The following is a 27,445-nucleotide window of genomic DNA, read 5'->3' as shown; positions in this document are numbered from 1 at the left end:
GACCGGTCGTGCGCAATGGCCAACGCGGTTCCAAACTTCAGGGGAAGCAGCGCAGGTGCCTCCAGGACTAGAGAGTATGCAAAGTGATGACTATACAACGAGGAGCTTCATGGAAGACATGACGGACAAAAAAACACTGTGACACATTTTAATGCTCTTCGAAACAACTCAAACGTGGGGATTCGGTCACTTTGATTTGGAAAGCTCGGAAAATCAAAGAGACATGAGACGCTGCGCTTTCGGTTGAGGCACATAATAGTCATATAATAGCTGTAAAAAAAAAAAAAAAAGTTGATTTTTTTTTTTTTTTTGCACTATGATGGAACCACAACCATGCCAGAAAAAGAGCCTGTCCCTGGCGCTGACGGTTCCCAGGGAGGGACAGGCGACCCTCAAGCCTCCGCAGCATCTGTGGAGGCAGCCGCGCACACCCATCAAAATCAAACACCGCGGCTACTCCGACACGGACCGGCACCGGCACATGGAGCGCTCGGACGCCATGGACACGAGCGACAGGCCCGGTCTGAAGAAGTCCCGCATGTCCTGGCCCTCCTCGTTCCACGGCACCACAAACACGTCCATTGGGAATTGTGTTGGGCACAAACGGTAAGAGCATCCCGGCAATAAAGGCGAAGTTGAATTCAGATTAAAGTGTAAAATGCAGTGTTCCTTAAAGGGTTAAACACTTTTGTTCTGTGAGGTGGGACGCGTGGGGTGTTTTTTTTTTTTTTTTTTGGTTTGCCTCATGCGTTATGCGTCTTTGGATAGAGTGTGTCAGAAGAAGCGCACAGCATTCCACCCACTCAATCCCCGTACACCGTCAACCCCGTCACTACCGGGCTCTTTCCTTTATTAAACCATAAAAAAAAGAAAATAAAAGGGTTTCTAATGGCACCAAAGGTCTGCCGCGTGCGGTGAAGCGCGCACGTCACTCCATGTCTTTATCTTTATGTTTGGAGAGGGACATCTGTGCCATTAGCGCATTCATGAGCCTCCATTTGAACTTTTACCTCTATGTTAGATTCTCCCACCCCCCTTAAGACCTTATTTGAATTTGATCTGTTGACTGTAAAATTGTGTGAAATGGAAAGCAAGAGAAGTACATCTATAAACTCATAAAACAGCCATAAAATCTGCACATGAACATGAAAGCCTATGTTAGAACAGATGATTTAACCTACATTACATGCTTTTATTATTATTCAAGGCCATTTTAAGGCTACCTGTGATTCAATGTTCTTTCTGCTCAGACTGTGAATGTGAAAGGTTATTGTGGCCTTGCTGGTTTTCGTAACGTCCTGTCCTCGAAATCTGAAATTATTTTAGTTGTCCAAACACTTTTTTTCCCAGGGGCCTCTAGATATGACAAAGATTTATTCCCCTCTCTCCTTTAGGCAGGTGTCACCACTGTCAGATAGATGTCTTTAGACGGGATCTAATTGACCCAGCAGGGCATCCATCTCATCAAATTCGACAAAGGAGGAGGATAACTGAGAACATAGCGCAAACGCACACACACACGCACACATGCACACACACACACACACACACGCACACACACACACGCACACACACACACACGCACACACACACACACACACACGCACACACGCTCACACACGCACACACACACACACACACACAGACTGAAGAGCGCGCTGATAAACCTTAATCTTGTAAAAGTATTTGATTAAGTGAGTCATGGGATGAAACAGTTTTGATAAGATTACATTGTCCTATAACAATGGCGGCATTTATACTTTTAACAAAATGCAGCATGCTCTTCCCAGTGAAAGATAGGGTTGCCATTTACAAAACAGTTTAAACGTAATGGAACTCCTCCAAAATGTATCTCTTTTCCTCCTCAGCCTTTCTGTGACCCGCTGTCCCCAGGTGTTTCTCACAAAGGCTTGGAGTACAACTTTGTGGCTCTCAATCTCACGTAATCCTAATGCACTAATTCATTTGACTGAGGCTAAAGCTAAAACAGAAGAATTATAATAGCTTTGGTCCTCCTCTCCACCCCCAGGATCTGCAGTCCGCCATTACCCGTCTTAAAAAATGAAACACATAACCAGTGAAAAAAAGCTGTGACCGCCACACAAAGCACATCTCAAAATGGTTACAAGCTGGTGCCCAGACCTGGATCGTCTTGTTCTGGGATAAATGTCTGTCACAAATGTCACAAAATATCTGAACCATGTAATAATGATCTCTTCTGATATCATACCTTGAACCTAATAAGCCTAAGCACTGGGAATTGAACCCCAAATTCACTGGTTAGTGGCTGTGTCTCTCATCAGCATCCTGTATCTTTGCCTCTTTAATTATGGTAAATGAATAAATAATACAATAAAAAAAAAGGATTGTAATTGTAATTGTAGGATGTAATTGAGATATGCTAATAGACAAACCAACAGTTAAAATATACAACAATCATGAGCAAGATCTCTAAAAATATCCAGAAGACAGCAAACTTGAGGTTTTATCAAACAAAATACTGGTTGCATTGGAAGAGACACAAAAAGCAAAATGTGCACATTTTGACAGCCCAGCGGCAGCTGAATACCCCCTGTGTAGCATACTTTCACTCTGGTCATTTATATAGAAATGGAATTGTCAAGTCTGTATTCAACTCAATACAGTCTGTGTTGGAATCTTACACCCCAAACACATAGAAAAGAAATTTCACCAGAGATACTGAAATTGAAATAAAAAGCACAGTGTATTTCTTGTTTCCAAGTCAACAGCCAATACCTCATGCAGACAGACTCACTTAAGCATGACCTTAACTCCACCCAGTCCTTCAGTCCACTGCTCATCCATCGGCGAGGGTCAAACGCTCCTTCCACCTTTTCTCCCACATTAACATAAGTGATTAATCAGTGAAAATACATCCCAGAGTGGCTGGTGTGTCCCTGGAGGACTGGTAGGGCTATTCAGCTTTGTCGATTTTCTGCAGAAATCATTTGTTTTTTTCCCCCACAATGCCACAGCCTGCCTTCCACACAAGCCCCTGGGAATGGGTCCAAGTGTAGAGGACTGGAAGAAGCCTGGCAGATTTGTAACATGCTCGCTTTGTGGACACTCCAATGTTTTAGTGCACTTGGAGATCCTCTGCCTGGCCTTTTCCTTTCCGTGGGCGGCAAACCATAAGAGGACACAGAGAGAATGAGGGGAGGGAGAGCAAAAGATAGATAGATAGATAGATATAGATAATTTGATTCTGTCAAGCTCTGAGGATGCACAAAGTTAGATTCAGCTGCACTTGGGGATGCTACACGCTTCTAAAAACGGACGCTTGTTGTTGGCAGTGTTGCTTGTGTTGAGTGAGTGGGATATAGTCTGACCTATCGCCCATTCAGGCTGCAATAGCCTTGTTTTTCATTTTATCAGCTTCAAGCCGGAGGGATCGCCATACTGTGGATTTTCGCTTATTAAACTGGCTATATATTTGTCCCTGACGTTGCTGGCTCACAAGTGTATACACATCATCTTTTCTAGCTTCATGAAGGATCACATTTATGTTGATTCTTTTGAGTGTATACTTGGCTCAAGGCTACCAGTGTTCGCCAAAAGAGATTGTCTTCACACACAACTGACTCTCACATAAACATTCACTACAGTATGGAAGTGTATTTTGAGTGAAGCTCACGGCCGGTCTGAGCCTGCGGTTAGGTTTTACACACCCCAATGATTGTCTCTCATAAAGTACTGGACAATTTGATAAGTTCACAGCTGGAGGGCGTTTAATAGGCCTCATTACCATTTGTGTTGTCCGCTCCAAGAAAAAAATAAACAGAGCTGTGTTCCAAAAGTATCCAACATAATACCAGTCAACGTCATAATCAATGAAAACTAGATGTGTTTCATGACATCTCCAAAAAGTAAAACCTAGAGCGATGCAAAACATGAAATCTACTTAATCGGTGTTTACATTTATTGACTCTTTCTGGCCATAGTTTAAACTGGTTTCTCCATCTTGCAATACTTTATTATATAGAGGTGTGAGAAACTGTGCAGTATCCTTTCTTTCACTTCTTAGACTGCCCGAGGAACACTAACGTAACACACGATCTTTCTTCAAGCATCTAATTCAGTGTTGTGAACTTTAAACCTAAGGTAAATCAATAAGTTTTGTGTTGTGGCTACAAGGCTTGTGTTTGTTAATGGAATTGCTTTTAGACACAGCCCAAAACATGTTCGGTTGAAGAAAACATACAAAAATAACTCGTAAATATGTAGACATCTTTTTGATGTGTTTCAATTACCAAAAGGATAATACTCTAAGTTACTGCACAATGAACCTTTTGTCATTTAGATGTATTGATTACACATTAAAGGACACTGGATCCTTGCTGATGACAATTACGCATCTTAATTCTCAGAGCGAGACACTGATGGATAAAAAGCACCATCATTATTATTACCATTATAAAGAATAGATTGTGTTTCACAGCCATGGGGAAGTGGAGTAGCTGTTGTTGTGCTGAAGAAGTAAGAGTAATTGGTGTTTGATTGGACTGGTGCAGTTTGACCCTGCATGTGACCCTCGCTCAGACAGAGGGGAAGCCACGCGCTCAATCACTGACGTTCAGGACCTCATCCGGGCATCCAAGACATCAATCAGTAATGAGAACGCTACTACAGACAAAAGGAACCAGGATTCACCCTGAAAAAAAGGTTCCCAAATGTGTTTTTTCAGAAAATATCGTGTATTTATGAGTTTCAGCAGTGATAATATTAAAACTAGGCCATTGAGACATTAACACTAAGACAGGATAAACTCTTCAATGTACAATATTGTAAAAAATAATAATAAAAAGGAGTTAAATAGTTAGAGTTAGTTCATAAATAGCACATTGAAACACTTAAGTAGATAGTTAGCATCGATAATGAGGCATAGACGTTAATTACTTGACCCCCCTGCAGCTCTGATCTTATCGTACAACATTAAAGGGTCCTTAGAAGAGCAAAGAAAATGCACACACTATATATATTGAGCCCTAGAATATCATGTTCCATCTATTTTTAATCAAACTAGATCTATGTCTGATATAAGCATGTTTAATAACAGCTCTTAGATCCAACAGAAGAAAAAAAATAAAATCTTGTCTTAATGGCTTGGCCCTTGAAAACCTGACTGAGCTTTTATCATCTAATGTTCCCGGCAGTGAGGTCAGCGAACCATTTGTTATTATAAACGTGTCCAGATCTCGATAAAGAACTTGGGAAGATAAAGCCTTTGCCGTGGCTGTGGAACAGTTTACCCCTGCATATCAGAATTGCTCCGTCACAACAGAGTCTTTTAAATATGCTCTTGAAACACGTGTCTTTGCTTTGGCTTTTAACACAAGCTGCATTTTGCTCAGCCGTGTTTGTATTTCTATTTGCACTCATCTTAATGTATTCTCTCGCACTGGCTTTGTATTGTTCTACCATTCATTGTGCATTTTGTTGTAAATGTGCTAGAGAAATAACATTGACATTAATCTCGGATAAACACGAGCATGACTCATTTAGATCCAAACTAGGCAGCTGAGTGACAAGAACTCTAACCTCGCAGCAGGAAGGTTTCAGGTTTGATTGTTGTGTTTGCATGCTCTGCTCGTGTCTGTGGGAGGGTTCCTATCAACCAAACACGCACAATTGACAAAAACGTACTTCTACCAAGGTCTGTATGCACCGTTGTACAATATTACACAATAGTTATCATTTGACAAATAATAATACCTGATTCATCTTGTTAACTGATTGTTTAAAACTGGCAGAATATTGTGTCCGTTGTGTTGAAATTGAGGGATTTTTAGAACACACTGCCACGTTTTCCACTTTTCTTTTCAACTTTCTTCAACTTCAACTATCTTCACTTTTTTCGTCAAACTGCACTTTGACGTATTAAAAACTGTGATAAATGTATACCACCGTTTTTTCCCCACCAAACCAAGTCATAAACAGAGAAAATATAATGTCAATGTAATGTGCACTTATCAAGGAAAACCAGCACTTATCGAGAAAAAAATTGTTGTGGGTAGAACAGCGCAACTAAAACTGACTTTAAATTACCTCCATTTGAGTGACACATTAACAACCGATGCCATCTGCACGTGTTATCATTCGTTTAGTTTACTTTGTGACGTTCCCATCAAAATGCTAGTTTCATTGGCACACTGGTAAAGCCTGCGTCGCACCCGAACCGTGCCAAGACTCTGCTCGTCTTGCCGCCCCCAGCGTCTTTTGTTCCTCCATCGTGTCATCCCTTTTGTTGTGGAGGGATGCTAATGTGAGCGTATCTGTCATCAGGTCCCATGCCCAAGTGCAAAATCCAAAGACTGGCATTCAATGAGGACTTACCGCTTATCCTCTTCCAGTTATGCTGTTGCCATGGTAACTTGTTTAGTGAATTTGTAGACAAGATAACATTATTTTTATCCCCAAAAGCTTACAGTAACAATGTGATACTTATACAAGGGAGAATGTAATTTGAACATTCGTGACATGTACATTTAATTTTTTACTGTATAGTTCATTGTAAAATATGTTTTTAATAAAGTTTATGACAAAGGTTCAGGTGAAGGTCAAGGTGAATGTTCTTTGTGTTTTGTTTCTCCCCAATCATCTAATGCCAACGCACTCACAATGGATTGTGGGATAACAACATTTGCAATTTACCTAATTTTAGGCTACCGGTACATAGAATAATTAGTTTTTATCCAAGCTAAAAGGGTTCACATTATAATATTCCTTAATTGAACAATTTAGGCTTAATGCTATGATAAAGTTCACTGAAAAAATGTTCTACACATCACATTTTCCCCCTATTAATTGAATTACACATCGTAGCTATGGTTTGGGTTGCACAATAGATAATACAATAACTTAATTGTAAAATGTAAATGTGTGAAGCTAATAATCCTTTAAATGCTCTGTCATCAGAATGCTTAAAATTGCAAAATGGAGGCAAAGTAAAGTTGACCATGAAAAAAGTTGACCATAACACATTTTCAAAGATTAACTGACATCAGATGAAAAATACAAATAGTTTTAAGAATTTCCAGGGTGCAAATGTCTGTTAGTTTACTTTTATATAACAGAAGATAGAACAAGATTGTGTTTGAGCTTCACAAAAAGCACAATTTGTGTTAAAGTATGTAATATATCTGCAGATGAAATAAACACTATTCACAGAGAACATTTCTGTATTTGTCCAGTAAAACCTGAAAATCTGGATTTTGGAGTAATCAAAAATGTGTCTTGCATCATCTCCTTTTACACAAACAGATTATGTAAAAGGCAATAGTAAATGTCTTCAAACCAGGCTCTGATATCACTCTGTATCTGAGTGTTTTTTATTTGTTAGAACCACCTTGATTAATCATATTTTGAGATATTGAGAAGTTAAAGTGAAATCACATCATGTTCCACTTCAATTTTGCCTCAATTTCAGAATTTTAAATGTTTTGTTTACACACTTTTGATGATGGACTTTCTTTGGTGAAAACGGCATCTTTGTCCTCTCACCTTATGTTTACTTTACACCTGTTTTCGCAAAGTGATAGCCCGGGGCTCATTTGTAATCTCCCCATGTGCTTGTCTAACTGGCCCGCTACCGTTATAATCCCATAATGAGCTACATCTCAACTTAATTACTGCAACGGCTCTGTTTTGTTGTCAGTCACATTGCTGTCTTTAATAAACACCATAATAATTCAATAAATGAAAGGGTCTGTACGCAGCCTCTCCCCGCACAAATGCAGTAATAGCAGTAAGTAGGGTGTTTTAACTCATTTGTGTAGTCCCACCATCTGTTTTGCCCCAGATTGCTAATTTTGCTGCTGTTTTTTCCCCGTGCTAATTAGTATCCGGAGGCAGAGCGTGTACTGGAACGTCGCATGCGATTGGTAGGCTCCTATTGAACCCACAGACCTTACATTCATATGCCTTAGAGATATTCTAGACATGACACCAAACAGGTTGTTGTCACAAGGCTGAATCGACGCGACTCTGCTTTCTGATTCCTCAAAACTCCCAAACATTTATGACAAAAAAATAAGTAAATAAATAAAATGACGACGAGTGCCAACGAGAGACACAAATTAAACTTGCACAACAAATCCACCTATTATCCACACAAAATCGGAACCATGCACTTTTATTTTTTGAAGCAGTAGTTGTCAAACGCAGCACGTCAGGGAATATTTGGGTTTTTAATCATCATTTTTAATTAACTAGGCTGGTCAAAGAGGACCACTACAAGATTAATCAGCAGAAAAACGAAGACTAAACTAACTAAAGATTAAACTGGGTGGAATCTAGAATTACTTTAAGACTTAGCCACAACCATAGCAGAAGATTGAACCAGAATAACAACAAAACTACAATCAAACTGATCAAGGATGGTTGAAATAACTCAAATGTGTAGATCAGGGTTTAAACAGTCTGAGGATGTGTTCACACTTTCAGTTCTAGTTTAGTTCTGATACTTTGTTTAGTATTTATATATTCAGACCAGTATTTTCATTTTTATGTAATTCATTTACACGTCGACGTGACCATAAGAATGGTGATTTAATGAAACTACTGGTTTGGTCCTGTACGAGACCTAGTTTAGTTCTGTCGAGTTCAGGTTTAATCGCATTTAAGTCTCAAATTTGATGTTGTGGCTGGATATTGATCACATCGTGTGCTCTAAAATCTGTATACACACTCAATTTATGTGGCCTTGCTTCCTTAATAGCAGGGGTGTCCAAACGTTTTTCACCGAAGGCCGCATTTTGAAACTTCTATGGAGCAGAGGGCCACAAACAACCCCACAATGTTGAATTTGAAATGTTTCATTTGGCATTGTTCTATGAGCCTCCACACCTTTAATAATACTTGGAACTATTAATAATAGGTTGTTATCACATAAAAATGGTTTTATTTGTCCTATTTTACAGTAAAAAGTACTACTTTTTGTTGTTTGGACCAATTTAGCAGGAAGTCGGAGGGCCAAAATAAATTGGTCTGCGGGCCGCATTTGGCCCCCGGGCCGTAGTTTGGACATGCCTGCTTTATAGAGACAAAAGTCAAGTTGGTTAAGGTCAGTATCTGTCTTCAGGAAATGAATGAGCAATAATCTCTTTAATCAGTCTGTTTTTTATTGATATGAATGAGAGCATTTATCAAATTTACTGCTTGAAATACAGCTACAGTTTTGCTGTCTTTTCAAAAATGACAATAAACATCTATCAAAGTCTATGTCTCTCTATCTATGTAGTGTCCTCAAGTGCTAGTGTGAAAGAATGAGGACAAAAAAGACAGGAAAAAAGACAGGAAATTGTCAGTCTTTCCCCACTATCTGAGCTCAGTGCGCAACAGTTCCCTCCTCTGTGGTTCGCCGTCGATGGAGTGATACCCCAGCAGTATTATAACTCGCCCATCATTCTTTTGTCCATTAAATTACTGTCTACGATGTGCACATTTCATCCCATCCATAATCCTTTATCTCCTAGCTTGAGAAAATGACTGATATCGATTGTATTGCATTTTCCGTTCGCTCTTTTGTCTGTTCTTTTGTGTGTGTGACTTGTGACTTATTCTCCTCACTGATGCGGCCTTGTTCCTGCTAACAGCGGCATTAAGCATGTACTTTCGCCTCGATCACAAATCCATCATGTCTACCCACACTCTCATTGTCATCAGGGATCATGAGCTGCTCGCAGAGTCGTTTCCCTTACAGCCATTTTGCGAACGTCTCTGTGCCCGGCGGTGGAGTCAACTGCCCACTGCTCCTGCTGCTGTCAGTTTCCCATTCTTTTCCTTCCAGGGACTTCACACGACTGTTATTTTTAATTCATTCAATTTGTGCATATATATATATATATATATATATATATATATATATATATATATATATATATATATATATATATATATATATATATATATACTGTATGTATATCAGGCCGCACGAGCACAATGAACACAAACCTGAATTGTTTATCTGCATTAAACCTCCAGTAGAAGAATAAGGAGGGTTGCACTGTTACTAGTATCAGAGTGCTGCCGAACCCAAAAAGCTGGATCAGGAATTGGCTCAAAAATATCAGTTTAGTTGGGGCTATAAATTGATGCAATAGGATTTTATTGGCTGTTGTTGGCGCACAGAGTCTCATAAAGTTTGAATTTTCTAAGCTGTTTTTCGAGTTGTGCAAAGGAAAAATAACAGTTACATAACGTATTTGGATCAGTTGTGCACATTACAACATTTGTTATAAAGAAATAAACAATATTTACAGTTTCTGTTGTGGAATTGGTTGATATCAGGAGATACTTAAAGCAAAAGTATCAAAATTGGTATCAGAACTGAAGAAGCTGGATCAGTGCATCCTTACGAATAATTAGCCCCATATTTAATACACTTCCTAATGGAATTCCATCTGGACCAGAATGAACAACCAGCAATACAAGCTACAGTTGTTTTGTGTTTAGGACTTCACAGCCCACATGCAACACCTGACTTTCATCCACCTCTACTCAATGTTGTATGTGCTGTGTGTGCTTTCTAGTATCAATTCATTTTCTTTTAAGGCAAGGCAAGTTTATTTGTACAATTTGTACACAATGTAGTAATTTACTGAACAAGAGAGGCATGTTAGAATCACAGTATAAACACAATAAAAACTTAAATAATCATTACAAAATTAGTGCTGGTAAAATCATTTCAGTCAGAAAGCCAAATAGAACTGTTTTTAGTCTAGATTTGAACATTGCGTATTGAGTAGAAGCCTGACTTACATCTTCAGGAAGACTGTTCCAGATTTTAGCTGCATAAAACTGAAACACAGATTCCCCAGGTTTAGTCCTGACTCTGGGCACCGGCAGGAGGCCGGTCCATGTTTAGTCCTGACTCTGGCACCAGCAGGAGGCCGGTCCATGTTTAGTCCTGACTCTGGGCACCAGCAGGAGGCCGGTCCATGTTTAGTCCTGACTCTGGGCACCAGCAGGAGGCCGGTCCATGTTTAGTCCTGACTCTGGGCACCAGCAGGAGGCCGGTCCATGTTTAGTCCTGACTCTGGCACCAGCAGGAGGCCGGTCCATGTTTAGTCCTGACTCTGGGCACCAGCAGGAGGCCGGTCCATGTTTAGTCCTGACTCTGGGCACCAGCAGGAGGCCGGTCCATGTTTAGTCCTGACTCTGGCACCAGCAGGAGGCCGGTCCCTGTCTAGTCCTGACTCTGGCACCAGCAGGAGGCCGGTCCATGTTTAGTCCTGACTCTGGCACCAGCAGGAGGCCGGTCCATGTTTAGTCCTGACTCTGGCACCAGCAGGAGGCCGGTCCATGTTTAGTCCTGACTCTGGCACCAGCAGGAGGCCGGTCCATGTTTAGTCCTGACTCTGGCACCAGCAGGGGGCCGGTCCATGTTTAGTCCTGACTCTGGGCACCAGCAGGAGGCCGGTCCATGTTTAGTCCTGACTCTGGGCACCAGCAGGAGGCCGGTCCATGTTTAGTCCTGACTCTGGCACCAGCAGGAGGCCGGTCCATGTTTAGTCCTGACTCTGGGCACCAGCAGGAGGCCGGTCCATGTTTAGTCCTGACTCTGGCACCAGCAGGAGGCCGGTCCATGTTTAGTCCTGACTCTGGCACCAGCAGGAGGCCGGTCCATGTCTAGTCCTGACTCTGGGCACCAGCAGGAGGCCGGTCCATGTCTAGTCCTGACTCTGGCACCAGCAGGAGGCCGGTCCATGTTTAGTCCTGACTCTGGCACCAGCAGGAGGCCGGTCCATGTTTAGTCCTGACTCTGGGCACCAGCAGGAGGCCGGTCCATGTTTAGTCCTGACTCTGGGCACCAGCAGGAGGCCGGTCCATGTTTAGTCCTGACTCTGGCACCAGCAGGAGGCCGGTCCATGTTTAGTCCTGACTCTGGCACCAGCAGGAGGCCGGTCCATGTTTAGTCCTGACTATGGGCACCAGCAGGAGGCCGGTCCATGTTTAGTCCTGACTCTGGCACCAGCAGGAGGCCGGTCCATGTTTAGTCCTGACTCTGGCACCAGCAGGAGGCCGGTCCATGTTTAGTCCTGACTCTGGCACCAGCAGGAGGCCGGTCCATGTTTAGTCCTGACTCTGGCACCAGCAGGAGGCCGGTCCATGTTTAGTCCTGACTCTGGCACCAGCAGGAGGCCGGTCCATGTTTAGTCCTGACTCTGGCACCAGCAGGAGGCCGGTCCATGTTTAGTCCTGACTCTGGCACCAGCAGGGGGCCGGTCCATGTTTAGTCCTGACTCTGGGCACCAGCAGGAGGCCGGTCCATGTTTAGTCCTGACTCTGGGCACCAGCAGGAGGCCGGTCCATGTTTAGTCCTGACTCTGGCACCAGCAGGAGGCCGGTCCATGTTTAGTCCTGACTCTGGGCACCAGCAGGAGGCCGGTCCATGTTTAGTCCTGACTCTGGCACCAGCAGGAGGCCGGTCCATGTTTAGTCCTGACTCTGGCACCAGCAGGAGGCCGGTCCATGTCTAGTCCTGACTCTGGGCACCAGCAGGAGGCCGGTCCATGTCTAGTCCTGACTCTGGCACCAGCAGGAGGCCGGTCCATGTTTAGTCCTGACTCTGGCACCAGCAGGAGGCCGGTCCATGTTTAGTCCTGACTCTGGGCACCAGCAGGAGGCCGGTCCATGTTTAGTCCTGACTCTGGGCACCAGCAGGAGGCCGGTCCATGTTTAGTCCTGACTCTGGCACCAGCAGGAGGCCGGTCCATGTTTAGTCCTGACTCTGGCACCAGCAGGAGGCCGGTCCATGTTTAGTCCTGACTATGGGCACCAGCAGGAGGCCGGTCCATGTTTAGTCCTGACTCTGGCACCAGCAGGAGGCCGGTCCATGTTTAGTCCTGACTCTGGCACCAGCAGGAGGCCGGTCCATGTTTAGTCCTGACTCTGGCACCAGCAGGAGGCCGGTCCATGTTTAGTCCTGACTCTGGCACCAGCAGGAGGCCGGTCCCTGAGGTCCTCAGAGACTTGTACACAAGCAGAGCTGTGTACAATTGTGTACAATTCTCTGAGCTGAGCACAGGACTAAAATGGTTCTAGTCAGGACCCGAGCAGCAGATATTTTTACAGATTTTTTAATGGTTTAGTTTTATCTGCAATATTTAAGTTTATATTCAAATTTAGCATATCTTTCAATATAATCTTATAGACGTCCATCAAGATCAAGCCATCATAATCTGGCCTTTGTCCTAACAGTTTAATCCCGACACTTTGAGTGCAGCGAGTTCACTAGCTGGCTTTTGAGATTGGGGCATCGTTTTTCACCACCATATTTGTTCCTAACAGAAAAAAAAAGTCTTAGTTGTAATTTATTCTTCATACCTGAGGGCACTGAAAGGAAATCCTTTTTCACTCTGATCAAGTCACCCACATTCAGTCAGGACACATGGGAGTATAAATGTCAAAATGTGTGGGGTGTTCTTGTTCAAAATAAATGTCAATCTTTCACCTATCAACAGTTACGCTTTAGAGAAAATCTTGTAATCGCATTTTCTGCTTTTGGAAGGTGTGATTTGGCCAGGAGCTACATGTGCTAATAGAATATTGTGTCCATCCCAGAAGGCACAGTAACATTATCACCATAATAATATGATCTAATGAAGAATTTGGAACTGTGAACTGTGTTCACGGGGCAACATTTAGGGAATATGATTATAAAAACATTATTCACAGGGTTTAATTTATGAGATTTTGAAAGGCTGAGGGCAGGTAATGACATATGGGTTGAGACATAGACCAAAAATTACTCCCTCAGTGAAGCAGGCTTTCACAATTAGGGCCGGACAATATGATAAAAATCAATCACAATTCTCAATTCAGTTTTATTTCTTATTAAAAATGAATTAATAAAATGCCTCAATATTCATTTTCTCTACATAAACTATACAAACCTTTAATCATTACCATTAAAAAATAACAATAATAATACATGTTCTTCCTCTAAAATCACCGTGCTCCAAACCACATGCTCGTGCTTAAAAAGCTGATCATTGAGGAGAAATGACTGACTCTCAATCATGATTAAAATGTGATTACTTCCACAGCCCTAGTTATAATCAAGTTAAAAAGAAGTCATCTGCATTGTTTGTGCAATTGAAGACTTAAGCCAAGAATTGTCTATCCTTTTCCAAAGACGTCAAACACCTGCTGAATCCTGAAGAGAGTGTGTCCATGACGTCCTCGCACCAGGAAAACAACAAGGCAGGACAAAGTGGCACCAGATGGACCACATCTGCTTTATAACACAGGAAGTGAAAGGACACGGATCTGCTATTCAATTTGAAGCCTCCATTATCACAAATTCGTGTGATAAGAACAATATAAACACCATAAGGTGCCAGAAGATCAAAAGGATCTAAAGGAATAAGAATCATCATGTCTACCAACTCAAATCCCAACGGAGAGAGAAACATGGACAGGAAAAAACAACAATATTGCTGTGCTACATTGAGCTGGCCTGAAAAGCCAAATCAAGCTTTTGTCAAAAAAAACGACTTACAATTTTATCCCAAATCAGGTTATGTGCTGACAACATTTGTAAAATACTACAAACCAAGCAATAGCAATATGGAGCTCCACAGGGACCGTCCATTTTGAGGATCACAAAGTGGATTTTCCATTCAATTTCCCCATAGAATTTAAAAAAAAAAAAACTTGTTGTTATAAGGCCACCACAAAACCTATAATGTTATTTAAAACCTGTTTCTGAAATTTTACAGACTGCAAATTTATTACAATATTTTGCAGAGTTCAAGAGTTTAAGGTTCTAGGTTGTTTTTTTTTAAACCGCAAACAGACACATAATGACATTAGTTCTCAGATACAAATTTAAGGAATTTCTCCTTGGGGATGATGAATAAAAGTAATTCTGATGCTGACATAGCTGAGCCTTCATCATACTTTCAAACGTGTTAATTTTTTCCCTAAAGTGTAGGAAAAAAACAAATAGGAAATCTACATTCGAGACCTCGCCGAGTTTTGACGTGAAGGTTTGGAGTGAGTAATACACCTTCACCTCAAAGACACAGACCACTTAACTCATTACCAGAAGGAGCTGATTAGGCTAATCATAATCCTCATGTGGGTTAACAACAACTGTCCCACCTCTCATAAAAAACATCACAGCTAATGATTACAGTGAAGGTCATAGGTTTTCCTCCACTCCAGACGATGAAGTGATAACTGCCCCATTGAAGGATATTCATGTTCTGTCTATTCATTTCAGAGCGATGAAAAATTAGCCCTGTTGTAGCAATGGACAAGTCAAACTAAACATTGTGACGTTGGAGACAGGAAGTCAAACCCTTGAATTCTTGCGTTGCAGTCGAATAAACACATTCTTGGTCGACTAAAGACATGCTCTGCCAATCAATAAGTCGACAAAAGGGAAAGCTTGCAAATGTTTTCAGCATCTCTATAATCTGACCATGTATCTGACCCAAACCGCACTCACAAGACGACAACCACATGGGAGTTCATGCAAAAACAACAATTTATACATTAAAGTACTAGGAAACAGTGTATGTAAAGAAGATTAAACTCATGATTTACTCCCAAATCAATCTTCTTTCTGCTGTTGTCTCATATAGAATCCTTATAATCAAAATGAAACGCTTAGGTGACAAAGGTGAAATATTTTGGTCATGGTTATCTAGTTTTGTATTGAGAATTCAGATTTTGCGGTGGGTGGATAAATAAAGCAGCATAATGGAAATTGACATATCTAAACTTTTTTTCGTAACTGGCATTTTGTGTGTGTTTTATTGACCTTTATTTAACCAGGATAGTCCCACTAAAATTCAGAAAGTCCAGAACCTACACAGACACGAGGAGAACATGCAAACTCCACACAGAAAAGCCCCACGTCCCCCGGGAGAACATCATTTATTAGTCAAAGTGTTTTCCATATCAGCAGTGTCCATCAACGCCTCACTGAGTAAAAATCTGTTAAATTGCATATTTGGAACGAGCGGGGGATATCACCAAAATCTGCTTTCAGCTGTCGTTGGCTCTGAACGTGTGATCAGGCTGTGAGTGACAGCTGCGTGGCGGAAGAGCCCTTCACGGACACACATCTCCACACACAGACAAACAAGTGCCTCGGAGCGGAGAGGAAAACACTGTGCACCTGTCGAGTGGAGCTTGTACGGCACTGAACCAGGCGGCAACAAATCCAACCTCCCGACGCTCTGGCCAGGGACGGAAAAATAACACCGTGCAGGAAAACCGCTGACAATGGGGTGTGTTGAAAAGCACTATATCAATATTATTCTAGATGCATCAAGCTACATTTGACAAGATACTGCAATATTTTGACACAAGAAGCAGAACTATAAAAAGAAAAGAAGAAAGAAAACATTTAGTCACCAATTGGGAAAAAGTAGCATTTGATGTAGAGATAATAGTAAGACTTTGATTCCCATTGCTGTCTGACTCAACTGTGAAGTCAAATATAGTGATGGAAGCAGACTTGTACTGCTAATAACATCAATGGTAGCTGTAAAGAAATAGAATATATAGTGTAGTCGTGTATACAACAACAAACATTGGCTATGCTTTTAAATGTAGTTCTGTTTTCATTTTTTTTCTTAAATGTCTCTAAATGTATAAATATTTGTATGATTTGTGTGCTGCTATTTTTTCACTTTGATATATTTCAAAAATAGGTTTTGATCTCAATGTGTTGTACCTGGTTAAATAAAGGTTGATAATAATAATAATGTTTACAGAAATCCTGATAATATACTGGTACTGGTTGTGATGAGTTTATTTCACCCTGGAGAGACAAAGAGACCACGAGAATGGACTGTTTAGCAAGCTTTATTCGTGAGTTATTTGGCGCTCAGACCCCGGCGGAAGACATTGCAATCATGGGCACTCCATGATCTATTTGTATTAGATGTCTCCCCCCGGAGCCTGGAGACTGGTGGTGGTAGATGTGAAGAGAAGGTAGAGGATGAGGGGAATGTAGAGGAGGAGCGGAGGTGGTGGTGGGTCGCAGTACGGTTTGAGCGGCCGAGCCATCTGCCTGAGGGCTTAAATGCGACCGCCTGGGCGATGATTGGAGCGGGGAGGAGTCACTTGAGAGCGTTGATTGGGGATGAGGAGCAGGTGTGAGGGCCATGGTACAGACGCCCCCTGACCTTTCACCCTCCTTCTTGGCCGGGAAAAACTGCATAACCTCTTTGGGATAAGCGCAGAAACCTGGGAGAGTCCATGGTGAAGTGAGGGATCTGACTCTCACAGACGGACAGGCCACGCCCGCTTGAGTGCGATGATGGCGCTGGGGAGAGGGGACCTTCCATGGAGGCCTTGATGTAGATGGGTGGAGTTAGGTCTTCCAGGCTGAATTTACACAGGCTTCATTTGTCAAATCTCACCAAAATGTGTCATAGTAATCCCAATAATAGTGGTAGTTCTCATAATAAGACAGATAAATGCATTTATTTATTTAGTGATGCAGCAGTTTATCGAGTTGTTCCAACACACTTTCGTTTACTTTTAACGTGGTTTTGGTAATGTATCTCTGACGTTTTGCACTGCTGCCAAAAAAAAAAAAACATGGCAGATTTTGTCAACACCGGTCGCTTTTTGGCGTTCAATCCCGAGTTCTAAAAATCTTTGCAACTGCTAGTCAGAAATACAACCGAAATGTGTTACAATTATCAAAATAGCACTGAAAGTAGTCACTGCACAGGCTGCATCACTTAAAGTAATAGTAAAAGCAATGATAGAAACACTACAATTTCCAGTCACATATTCGGTTTGGTCATGTTGTCACAATAATTGTAGTAGCACAGTAGTAGAAGTTGTAGTAGTAGTAGCAGCAGATGTGATAATCCATGCATTAACCCATCTCAAATGCAATCTAGATGTGTTACAGTACGCATAATAGTACTAGTAGTAGAAGCTAGTGTTGTAACCATACTAAAAAGACCATTATTAATATTATTTCTGTCTTTATGTCGCCATGTGGTCTTATACTGCAATATTTTGATCAGACAAAGCTCAAGATCATTTTAAAACTGTTCAGAAAAGTCACATTTTGTCACGTGTATGTGATTTTTTTAGTATCTATACTTGCTCAAATGCGTATCTAGTTTCGATACCAGTTTTAGTATAAATTAGTATCTGACTTTCGATATTTTCGGACAACCCTTGTAGTAATCTTCTCAACCCAGTTACATTACATAACGACTCGGGCAGTGGTTGCCGGTGTAGTAGCAGAAGTAATATCGTAGTACTCGTAGTATGAATAAATAACGGCAAAACACAGTCATAAATCCAGCCTAGATATCCACTGGCCTTGTAACTCCGGGGCCGGTGCAGATGCTGGTGTTGGACTTGTGTGTTAACCGGGTGACTTCCTTGCTCGCCGTAGCGTCCCGTTGGGGGTTGCTCTCTTTGCACACCTCGTGTCCCATGGTGCTTTTCTTGCAGGAAGTGATTGGCAGAGCGCCGGTTTGGCTGGCAGCTCCTGAAAGGGTCTTGTCCTGCTTAGAGAGGCAGACAGATGGCACGTTACGGACCAGCATATGACACGCAGGTTTTTTTTTTTTACTCACTGCAAAAATGTGACCCAAGCATAGTTCACATCTCATTTTTCAACAAATTTTACATGTTTATTCTGTATGTTTGTCATGCAATTAGGGCGGAAGAGTCACTGTTAATTTGTTCTTCCCAGATTTAGCAATTTGACTTGTTTAACAACAAAATAAGAACAAAATAAGTTGTACAAAAACACAGCTACTTCTTAGAGGAGGTGCATTAAAGCTATAAAATGCAAGTGCTGTGCTTTGTTTTTGAGTGTGCCTGTGTTATGGTGCGAACGTGATCGGAAAATAATATGAAGGCGCTATCACAGGAAACAGTAATAGCGCACAGACTGGACATATCTCAGTGTGAAAAGATTACAATGCGTAAAGAAAAAGGGGCTGCCATTTTTAAGTTTTTATGAAACTATATTCAGCCTTCCGGACATAAAGATTTAGGATAAGTGTTTAATTGCCTATATAAAGAAATAGGAAAGTATTATTAATATTGGGTGTGAAGCAATTACACCTACAGTTACTGGCTCTGGCTCTGAAGTCCAAGTGAGTGCCAAACAGTTTGGGCAGAGTGTGTCGGCGTAGCAACGGAAACAAAAAGGACAGCAATGGGAGTAGTAGTAATAGTAGTTTTGCATTTGCTATACTGTTTAGCAGGGGACTATTAGAAAAGTACTAGTAGTAACATTAGTAACAGAAGTGAACTATTATTGTATTAGATATTATACAAATTGTATAATATCTAATACAATAATAGTTCACTTTGCATCTTCTACGGTGCAGTAGTAGAAGAAGCAATAATCAAAGTACTTTTAAATAATGTAACTGGGATTTTTGACATAATCTAGAAAATGCAGCTGATTTGTTTTTGTGTTACAAATGTAAAAAGAGATACACATATTTTTGTTGTGCCCTTGGACATTGACTAGTCCAAATAAAAATACGCATCCCCTGACAAACAGTGAGCAGCTAATACTAAGCAACTAAGTGTTTTCAAAGTAAAATGTCTGGCCACAATCACAAATGGTTTAAACAAATTGTGTTGTTTACTTTTCTTTCTAAAGTACCAGAATGAGTCAGAGAAAGAAACAGATTTACCATAAAGTAGCTGATGCATTTTTACGACGTTGAGTTAAAATCTGACAATCTGTGGAGGTGCAGCAGGGTCTGCGGGCACACGCACAATTTTTGTACATAATGGGTGACACAGCCATGGTTTTATGAGCCCACCAAAGGCTAAAGTGCGCTAACGTCTCTGTAACTGCAGCTCCTGTTCCAACTCCTGACCTGCTGCAGATCAATGGGAGTGCAGCCCGACACACCGCGGGCGGGTCAGGACACTTTCGAACATTCACATTCAGGAGAAATCATTCAAATTGGAGCAGCAAGGAGAAAATGAATACAGAAGCCGTAGGGGGTGACATTATCAGTTCTGTTACATGGGTTATTCCAAGATTACATTATATTAGAACTGGCCAGACGAGAGCGCTTCCCTCCTTATCTACCACAGATTAGCGTTTAGCTTTTACTAACAGCCATTGCACTACTGACGTTCAGGTAGTAATAACATTAAGAAGGCCTACTTTTTGCTGTAGTAACATTTATCAAGTTTTAGAGTATAAGGGCATAGAGCTATCGCATATTGTTTTGTCCTTGGGCAAGACACAGCCGTAGCAGTAGTAGTAGTAGTAGTAGTAGTAGTAGTAGTAGTATCAGTAGCAGGTAGTAGTAGTAGTAGTACTAGTAGTAGTAGTAGTAGTAGTAGTAGTAGTAGTAGTTGTTGTCATAATTGTAGCAGTACCAGATAAAATAGTATTAATCACATATGTGTATGGTAATTAAAAGTTTTAGTGATTACTGCTATAAACTGTATCTGATTTTTTTTCTTTTTTTTTACAGCAGTAGGAGTGCTTTAAATGACCTTGTTTTGCTCAAGACAGTATTTTGTTAATACTTTCTGTTCAGTTTCATTCAATCAATTGGTTCATTTGAGCAACATGGATGTTAACATTAAGCTGCAGTACTGTATTCATGCTCAAAAAGGAGTAGGAAGAAGATTAAACTAATATTCTCCCATTTTATTTAATGTAACGTAACATAATGGTATGACAGTTTAGTGTTTTTACAGCTTACAATACTACAGAATATATCAATTTGCATTTGATTCACGAAAAAGATCAAAATATCATCACATGTCTATTTTCTTTGACAATCTAATATGCATCTATTTTTCTCCTCAGTCTCGTCTCATCCTTCTGCTACTTATTCTGTAAATAAGTTATGCTTGTGCAGTTGTTTGAAGCAGTATATATATACAGTATATATATATTCAAACTGTTCAACCAGGCATCACTGAGTCAAACTGATCCCTTAAATCAGGGGTGGGCAATTATTTTCCTCTGAGGGGCATATTTGAATCCAGGCCCGTAGCGGAGGCCGGCCGCCATCATTGGTGTGAAAAAAAAAAATCCCAAAAATTAAATATCAAATAAAATATAACTTTTCTGTCAAATATAGGCTATTGAATCTATTATTTAATTGATTTCACGTCATATGTATTAAGGATACACGTGCAGACAGATGCATGAGGGCAAAAAAGGAATTAAAAAAAAAATAAAATATATATATATATATTTAATATTACTTGGCAAGCTTGGCGGGCCGGATCCGGCCCGCGGGCCGTAGTTTGCCCACCCCTGCCTTAAATGATAGTTTTCTTTCTCTATCGCTTAACATGATTTGGATATTTTCTGGTAGTTGTTCGTGACTGATGGTATAAATTATTTGCAGTGTTTTGAATTTACTATACCATCTAATCGAAGTATTTAGGATTTGAAGAACAACATACAGTATTCGTGTGGTCTCTATAACCTGCTCCATGTAGAGGTAGAATTCCGTCTTGAATACTATCTAGTATTACATCTACAAAAAGAACAAAAAGCCTTTTATCCACAGAATGGTTCAAAAAGTACTAACCTTCACAACAAACACAACACAGTGGGATAAGAATTCCTGCTACAAAGGGATGAAGTGGCAGAGGTGGAGGGCAACAGACTAGACAAATGTGGCCAGGCAAAACAACAGCTGATAGTGAACACAAATCTCTTAACAAATCCAAAGCACAGTTGTTGAATCTCTCTATTTCACCTTGTACTTTTCCTTCTCTGATCGGAAAAGACCAGACAAGGCAAGAAGAAAAGAAAGCCCAAAGTTCAGAAATCTCAGACGCCGCGCAAATGATCAATCCTCCATCTCACACGGTTGTAAAAGTCTTGTAAAGACACAAACTGGTTGGATGTTTTTTTTCAATCAAAATGATTCAGCATTTATATATGATTATTCTTTACTCTTCTAACAATTATTATGTTGTTGTTTTGCAGTATAAGCAGACATGACCAGCGTTTTTTAATTAGCCACAAGCAATAAAAAACACGGCATGTATCCACCGGCGATGGAACAGTCCCTTATTTACTATTCATAGCACAAGGCTCAAAGTACACACAAAACAACGTGTGTCTCAGTTTGTAGTGTGGTTCTGTGGCATAATATTGTGTGGGATATTTAGTTTTGAAAAGGATATAAAACAAATAGGAAATTGAGAAAATCAAATCAAAGAAACAATAACGAAAGGTTTTGTGTTATGTTAGCCTGGGTTTTATATTGTATTGGAAATGATATCCTTGATAAGGTTTGGGAATTATGGAAGAATGTTTTACTTTATTTTATGTAATAATCTTAATGTCTATGTAAGTAAAAGAAGAAAAATACTTCAACTCACTAGTTTTTCAATATATTTTTTTTTTTATTGCTTTACCACATGCTTTATTTTGACTGTAAATAATAATGCTCGGCCACAAATTTTATGACTACCAAGATTAAACCCAGACTTCGTGTCAGCAAAGAACGCTCTCTCTCCCTTCAATCTCAAATCCACATTAAGAAATGGCCTTTTATCTCACAAAATTGACTTTGTAAGATTCACAAACATATTTACAAGTACTGTATGCCAATAAAAGGTTTGCATGTGAATTATATAAGAACTAGCTCAATGACTTTATGCATGTGCCCATACAATGCTGTAGGAAAAAAAATATCTGTTGATGTAAAGTAAAACACAGAACTACAATGGAACTACAATATAGCACCGTAGCTTGGTGCAAAGGCAGTACAAGCTTTCTCCAGGGTTGAAAGCTTTTTTTCACTCCTTTCATATGAACCTTGCAATGTTTGGGAACTGAATTTACTTATACAAGGCTGGTGCTGGTCCACTTATCTAGTCTTTTTTTGTGAGCGGAGCGGGCTGTGTGCTGTTGTTGATGGGCAGGGTTGTTGCGACACGAGCCCTTAGACGAAGATCTAAGAACCTCTCTATCAGCTTTTGTACCTATGAGTTTCTCATTTTGCCGTGCTGCGGTCATTTGCGGGCAGAGAATAAAGGACCGCTCCACCGCACACCACAGCAATAAACCACATGCGCTTAATCGAGTCGGCAAAGGGCTTTTGTTGAGCAGGAAAATAATGAAACTTTTAACAGGAAAACCTCAAACTCTGGTGTAAATATAATGATTCAAAGAGAGATTGACCTGTGCGCTTGTTTGGTAAAGATTCTGATGAAATAATAATAGTTATTGATTAGACTTTTGCACATAAAGAGCCAATGGCATCATTTGGTAAGCAAACACGCAAAATTAACTCATTAATTAAAACGAGTCAAAATATATAATCAATCAATATTCACCTTCTTGTTCAGTTTCATACTTTTATAATAAACATTCATCATCATCAGCTTTATTTTGGACACTTACTTAGTCCATAAAAATCCATTAAATCAACAACAAATTAATGAACAATTCTTATTTATTTGTATATTTGTACTTAGAGTGAAAAAAGCCATTATTAAAAGCCTTTATTTATGTTATTCTGGAAGCTCCACACACATTATTGCAAAGTGGCTACACTCCTGCCTCACAAAGAGAAGGTCTTGGGTTTGATTCTCGAGCTTTCTGTGTTTCCTCAACCAGCAAAACCAGTTACAGTGAGAACTACAGCGCTTGATCAGTTGTGACTTTCCTCGTCAACATGTTTGCAGTGATCTTTTCTATTAAACCAAGTATAAAGATATGAGAATACAGAACACTGCAGGCAAAACTCAACACAATTTGTTTAATGCATCAACATAATAAAATAAACTAATTCTAAACCTAAATCTATCCATTATTCACATTTATTGGACATATAGGGTGCGTTCACACTTGTTTTGAGTCCTAAAGTGGAGCTCTGGTTTTGTCCTGGTCTAGTCTTGGTTTAGTTCAGGGTTTAGTCCCAGTTTAGCCATACCATTTTCCATATGAAAACATTAAAGGTTGACAGTGTGGTATTAAACTTGTATCTCAATGAAGACAAGCAGGTGACGCTATCAGGTACAGGTATTAAACATTATGTGGAATTCTTACTAAAAGTGTACTCATGGATAAAAGACAAAACTTCCACAAACGTGCTCATTTCTCATCTCTCTGAGCACATATCGCCGTCTTACTCGTCTCGCGTCTGTACAGTTCTTATCAAAGATCGCAAACCTAACATAGAAAGTCACGTCCATAATATTTTTGTATGCACGCATGCTTTTTAAATGAGACACCAGATCTGTGAAGAGACAACCCAGCTCACTAATCCATGAAAGCAGAAAAAAATGTGGCAAAGAAACAAACAAAATCCTGTAAATGCAAGACAGATCACACCATATTGTTGAACAATCCAGGCAAAGCATAGAATTATCCAAGGAGACAAACGTGTGGCGTACTCCACTCGAAAAAGTACATGTTAAATTATGAGAAATGTTCTATATTTTTCAGTCGACATGCATTTCATTTCTAATTTAGCTAACACGTTCCCAATTCAACTGTCTACACCTGGACACGCTGGCTGTGTTGCTCCGGCTGCAGAACACAGAGGATCCTTTTGTCCTAAGGGCTGTTACTCCCCTCTAAATGCCCTGACACACTCCTGCTAAAGCGGCACTGAGACCTTTGGCAGAAACTTGAAAGGAGATTATGGAGCGCAGTGATCTTGTTTCTGCAGCTCAATTTGAATTTCTGTCGGAATTTTAAAAAAGTATCGCTCTATCAATCTCACCAATTCTAAAAGGAAACTCCTCCGCTTGCTCTTGCACGTATAGCGACTTTTTCAGGTGTGTGTCCGTCTTCACACATCACCGTCCCACTTTGTCCTGTTCGATTTGATGCTCCAGCGCCCAGTGTTGGACCATGGCCCCTGGTGTTCACAGTGGTATAGGAGCGTACATTAGAACGCCGCACGGCCCCTCTCTCTGTTTCAGGCTGCTTCTATAAATAGGGTTATAGTGGTGCCCCGGGCTTAGAGTGTAACGAGATTAAACCAAACCAGCCCGGGCTCATAGTGTGTCATTGAGCTTTATTTCAAGTGCCATTCCCTTATTTCAATTTGCATAAAACAGATATCCACGGTGTCGACGAAGTGTTTGTGTGTCCGTGTGTATTTTGTGCTGAAAGTAACTAAGATTATTTGAGAGAGGGACGCAAATCCGTCTGTTTTATGCCCTTGTTTTTTTCCTGAAGGGTAAAACATGTGTCCTGCAAACACATTTTATCATTATGCTAACGCTGGGCATTATTGCATTGTACAATCACTGAAATTTGGGTTCTGTTTCCTGTGAGATTTAAGGGTCGTTAGATGAACGTCCCACTGCAAAATGATATAAATTGATCAAATTAGCTGGACAGATGTTGGGGAATAGATTTCACAAACATGCAAATCAAAAGCGGCACGATGAAAGTGTTTCCCCGGCATACAAGAATAATGGGATGCAAATATTTTTGTGTATGTTTTTAATTTACGTGAATGCATACATAAATGAACAAAAATGATTAACCACTAAGCTAACCACTGAAATGCATCAAAAGGACAAGGCAAACAACAATCGCTCTGCATCTAGTTTATAAAAATGAGAAGTGTGAGAGTATCTGCTATATATATCACAATGACTTCAAGGTCCCCAGTCTGACATAAAGTTTCTGTTTTTATAATGAAAATAGCTCATTCTAGTCTTAATTAGCCCTGATTTTGTCTCGATTTTGTCTCAGTTAGGTTTTTATTTTGACGCTGTTTGACTAAAGGCATGTACATCTTTTAATATAACTGATTATAGTGTCAAAAAGTACATCCAAATATTGCAATACCGTTAATGCAGTACTTTGCAGGAACATGGCAATAGCTACTTTTAGTCATAATCCTAGTTGATGACTTTATATTTCGTTTTACTCAGCAAAAATATGACATTAATGAAATTTTTTGTAGAGCAACTGGCTTGTATAGGAGTGGGCGATAGGACAAATACGTATTAGTTGAGGTTTAATTATCAGACAAATGTGAAATGTCTGTGAAATTGATCACAAAATTGCAGAAATATCATCATATAACCTCATTTTTTTGTTCTCATTTTGTATTTAATCACTTCTTTTTGAAGATTTTTTCAATTATAAACGATATACTCGATATTCAACTTTTGCATATCTTCAAAACAACACCCACAATAATATCAAATTGTATATATATTGTCCAGCCCTACTCCTTTGAAAACATATGGTTTGAAGTGCACAAAATATCTCTAAGCCTTTTCCGTGTGGAGTAGCACTGTTTAACCTCAGAGGATAAAGCTTTAGCCGCGGAATCCTCTTTGGTGAAAAAAAAAAGAGCACAAAAACACAGAAAGAAGCGTCCTGGCGCCGCTATTGTGTCCAAGCATCTGTGAGTGGGGCTGTTGTTGAGGCTTGAAGCACCGGGGGCCGCGCAGAGCGAGAGACGTGCATTCTGCTCGGACATACTGCGCGCCCTGGCAATGGGCAAACGCTCCGACGGGCTCCGACTGCGATCCATAGCGCATCGCTCAGGCTTCATTACCCAGCCAGCGCTGCTCCACCACCATCATTTCGCCGTCAGTTAAGAGGCCACTTGGCGCACCACGACAACCCCATTTTCAGCAACAATGAAACTATCAGTTATTCTGCTGCTGTACTGTTTCGCAAGCTATTACAGCGATAGCATTATGGATGTCATCAGCAGCACCTCCAAAGCCCACCAGAAGCCCCCGTCTAAGTGGTCAAAGGAAGAAAAATTGAGCAATAGATGGGAAAAGACAGCAGGAGTAGGGGAGTTTTGAGTGAGAAGTAATGGGAGAAATGCATCATTGCTGTTTTAGCTGACAGATCTCCAAAGGTTATTTACAAGAGACCTTTTATTCTTATGGGAAAGTATTTGGGGGCGTAATTAAGGTGCATTAATGTACAAAAGATGAACAAAAATAGTACCGTAGTTCAGGGGCAGGGTCGTCAAATACAGTAAATTCCATTCAGGCCATACTCCAAAACAGTAAATCTAAATGTTAAGTGTCGTTTTTTGTCGCAGTACTTCACTTTATCATTTATTCATTTCATAAAATATACTTGAAGAATGGTAATGTATTAGACACTGGGAATGGAAAAAACAAAAGAAAAAAGGTTTGGTTATGGTGCAGAGAATCAAGAATAATTGTTGTTGTATAATGATGTTTCTTCTCACTATAATCGTAACATTAAATCTTATATGTGTGGCATCTCTTTAAAATGGTAAATGCTCTGCCCCTTACACCCATCCAAGCATCTCCTAGTGGAACAAAATGTGATAAAGCTGTGTTTGTCTTTCAGCGTAGCAAAGTTGGTATCTTTCAGTTAAGAATTTACTGTTACTGCATTTGACGCATTTGAGTGCCATAAATCTTGGTGAGAGCGGAAAGCAGAATTCCTGGACAGTGCCGCTCCCTGGCCTCTTGCCGAGTGACTAGTGCACATGCCAGGCTCCAC

General features: G+C 40.4%; 1 protein-coding gene across 1 annotated transcript in view; it reads left to right on the top strand.

The window, feature by feature from the left end:
• Positions 1-288: 288 nt before the first annotated feature.
• The window catches only part of pde4a (phosphodiesterase 4A, cAMP-specific), a 69,316-nt gene continuing 42,159 nt past the window's right edge, over positions 289-27,445 (top strand). Inside the window, exon 1 of the mRNA XM_072443122.1 lies at positions 289-606. Coding sequence (XP_072299223.1) covers positions 317-606 — 290 coding nt within the window. The 5' untranslated portion in view covers positions 289-316. The remainder of the gene's footprint in view (positions 607-27,445) is intronic.

This window comes from Eucyclogobius newberryi, unplaced genomic scaffold (assembly GCF_026437365.1).
Source record: "Eucyclogobius newberryi isolate DKJ021-1_F unplaced genomic scaffold, fEucNew1.0.hap1 SCAF_13, whole genome shotgun sequence".
Lineage (NCBI taxonomy): Eukaryota > Metazoa > Chordata > Actinopteri > Gobiiformes > Gobiidae > Eucyclogobius > Eucyclogobius newberryi.
Note: the sequence above shows the minus strand (reverse complement) of the source record. Positions and strands in the feature narration are given on the sequence as shown.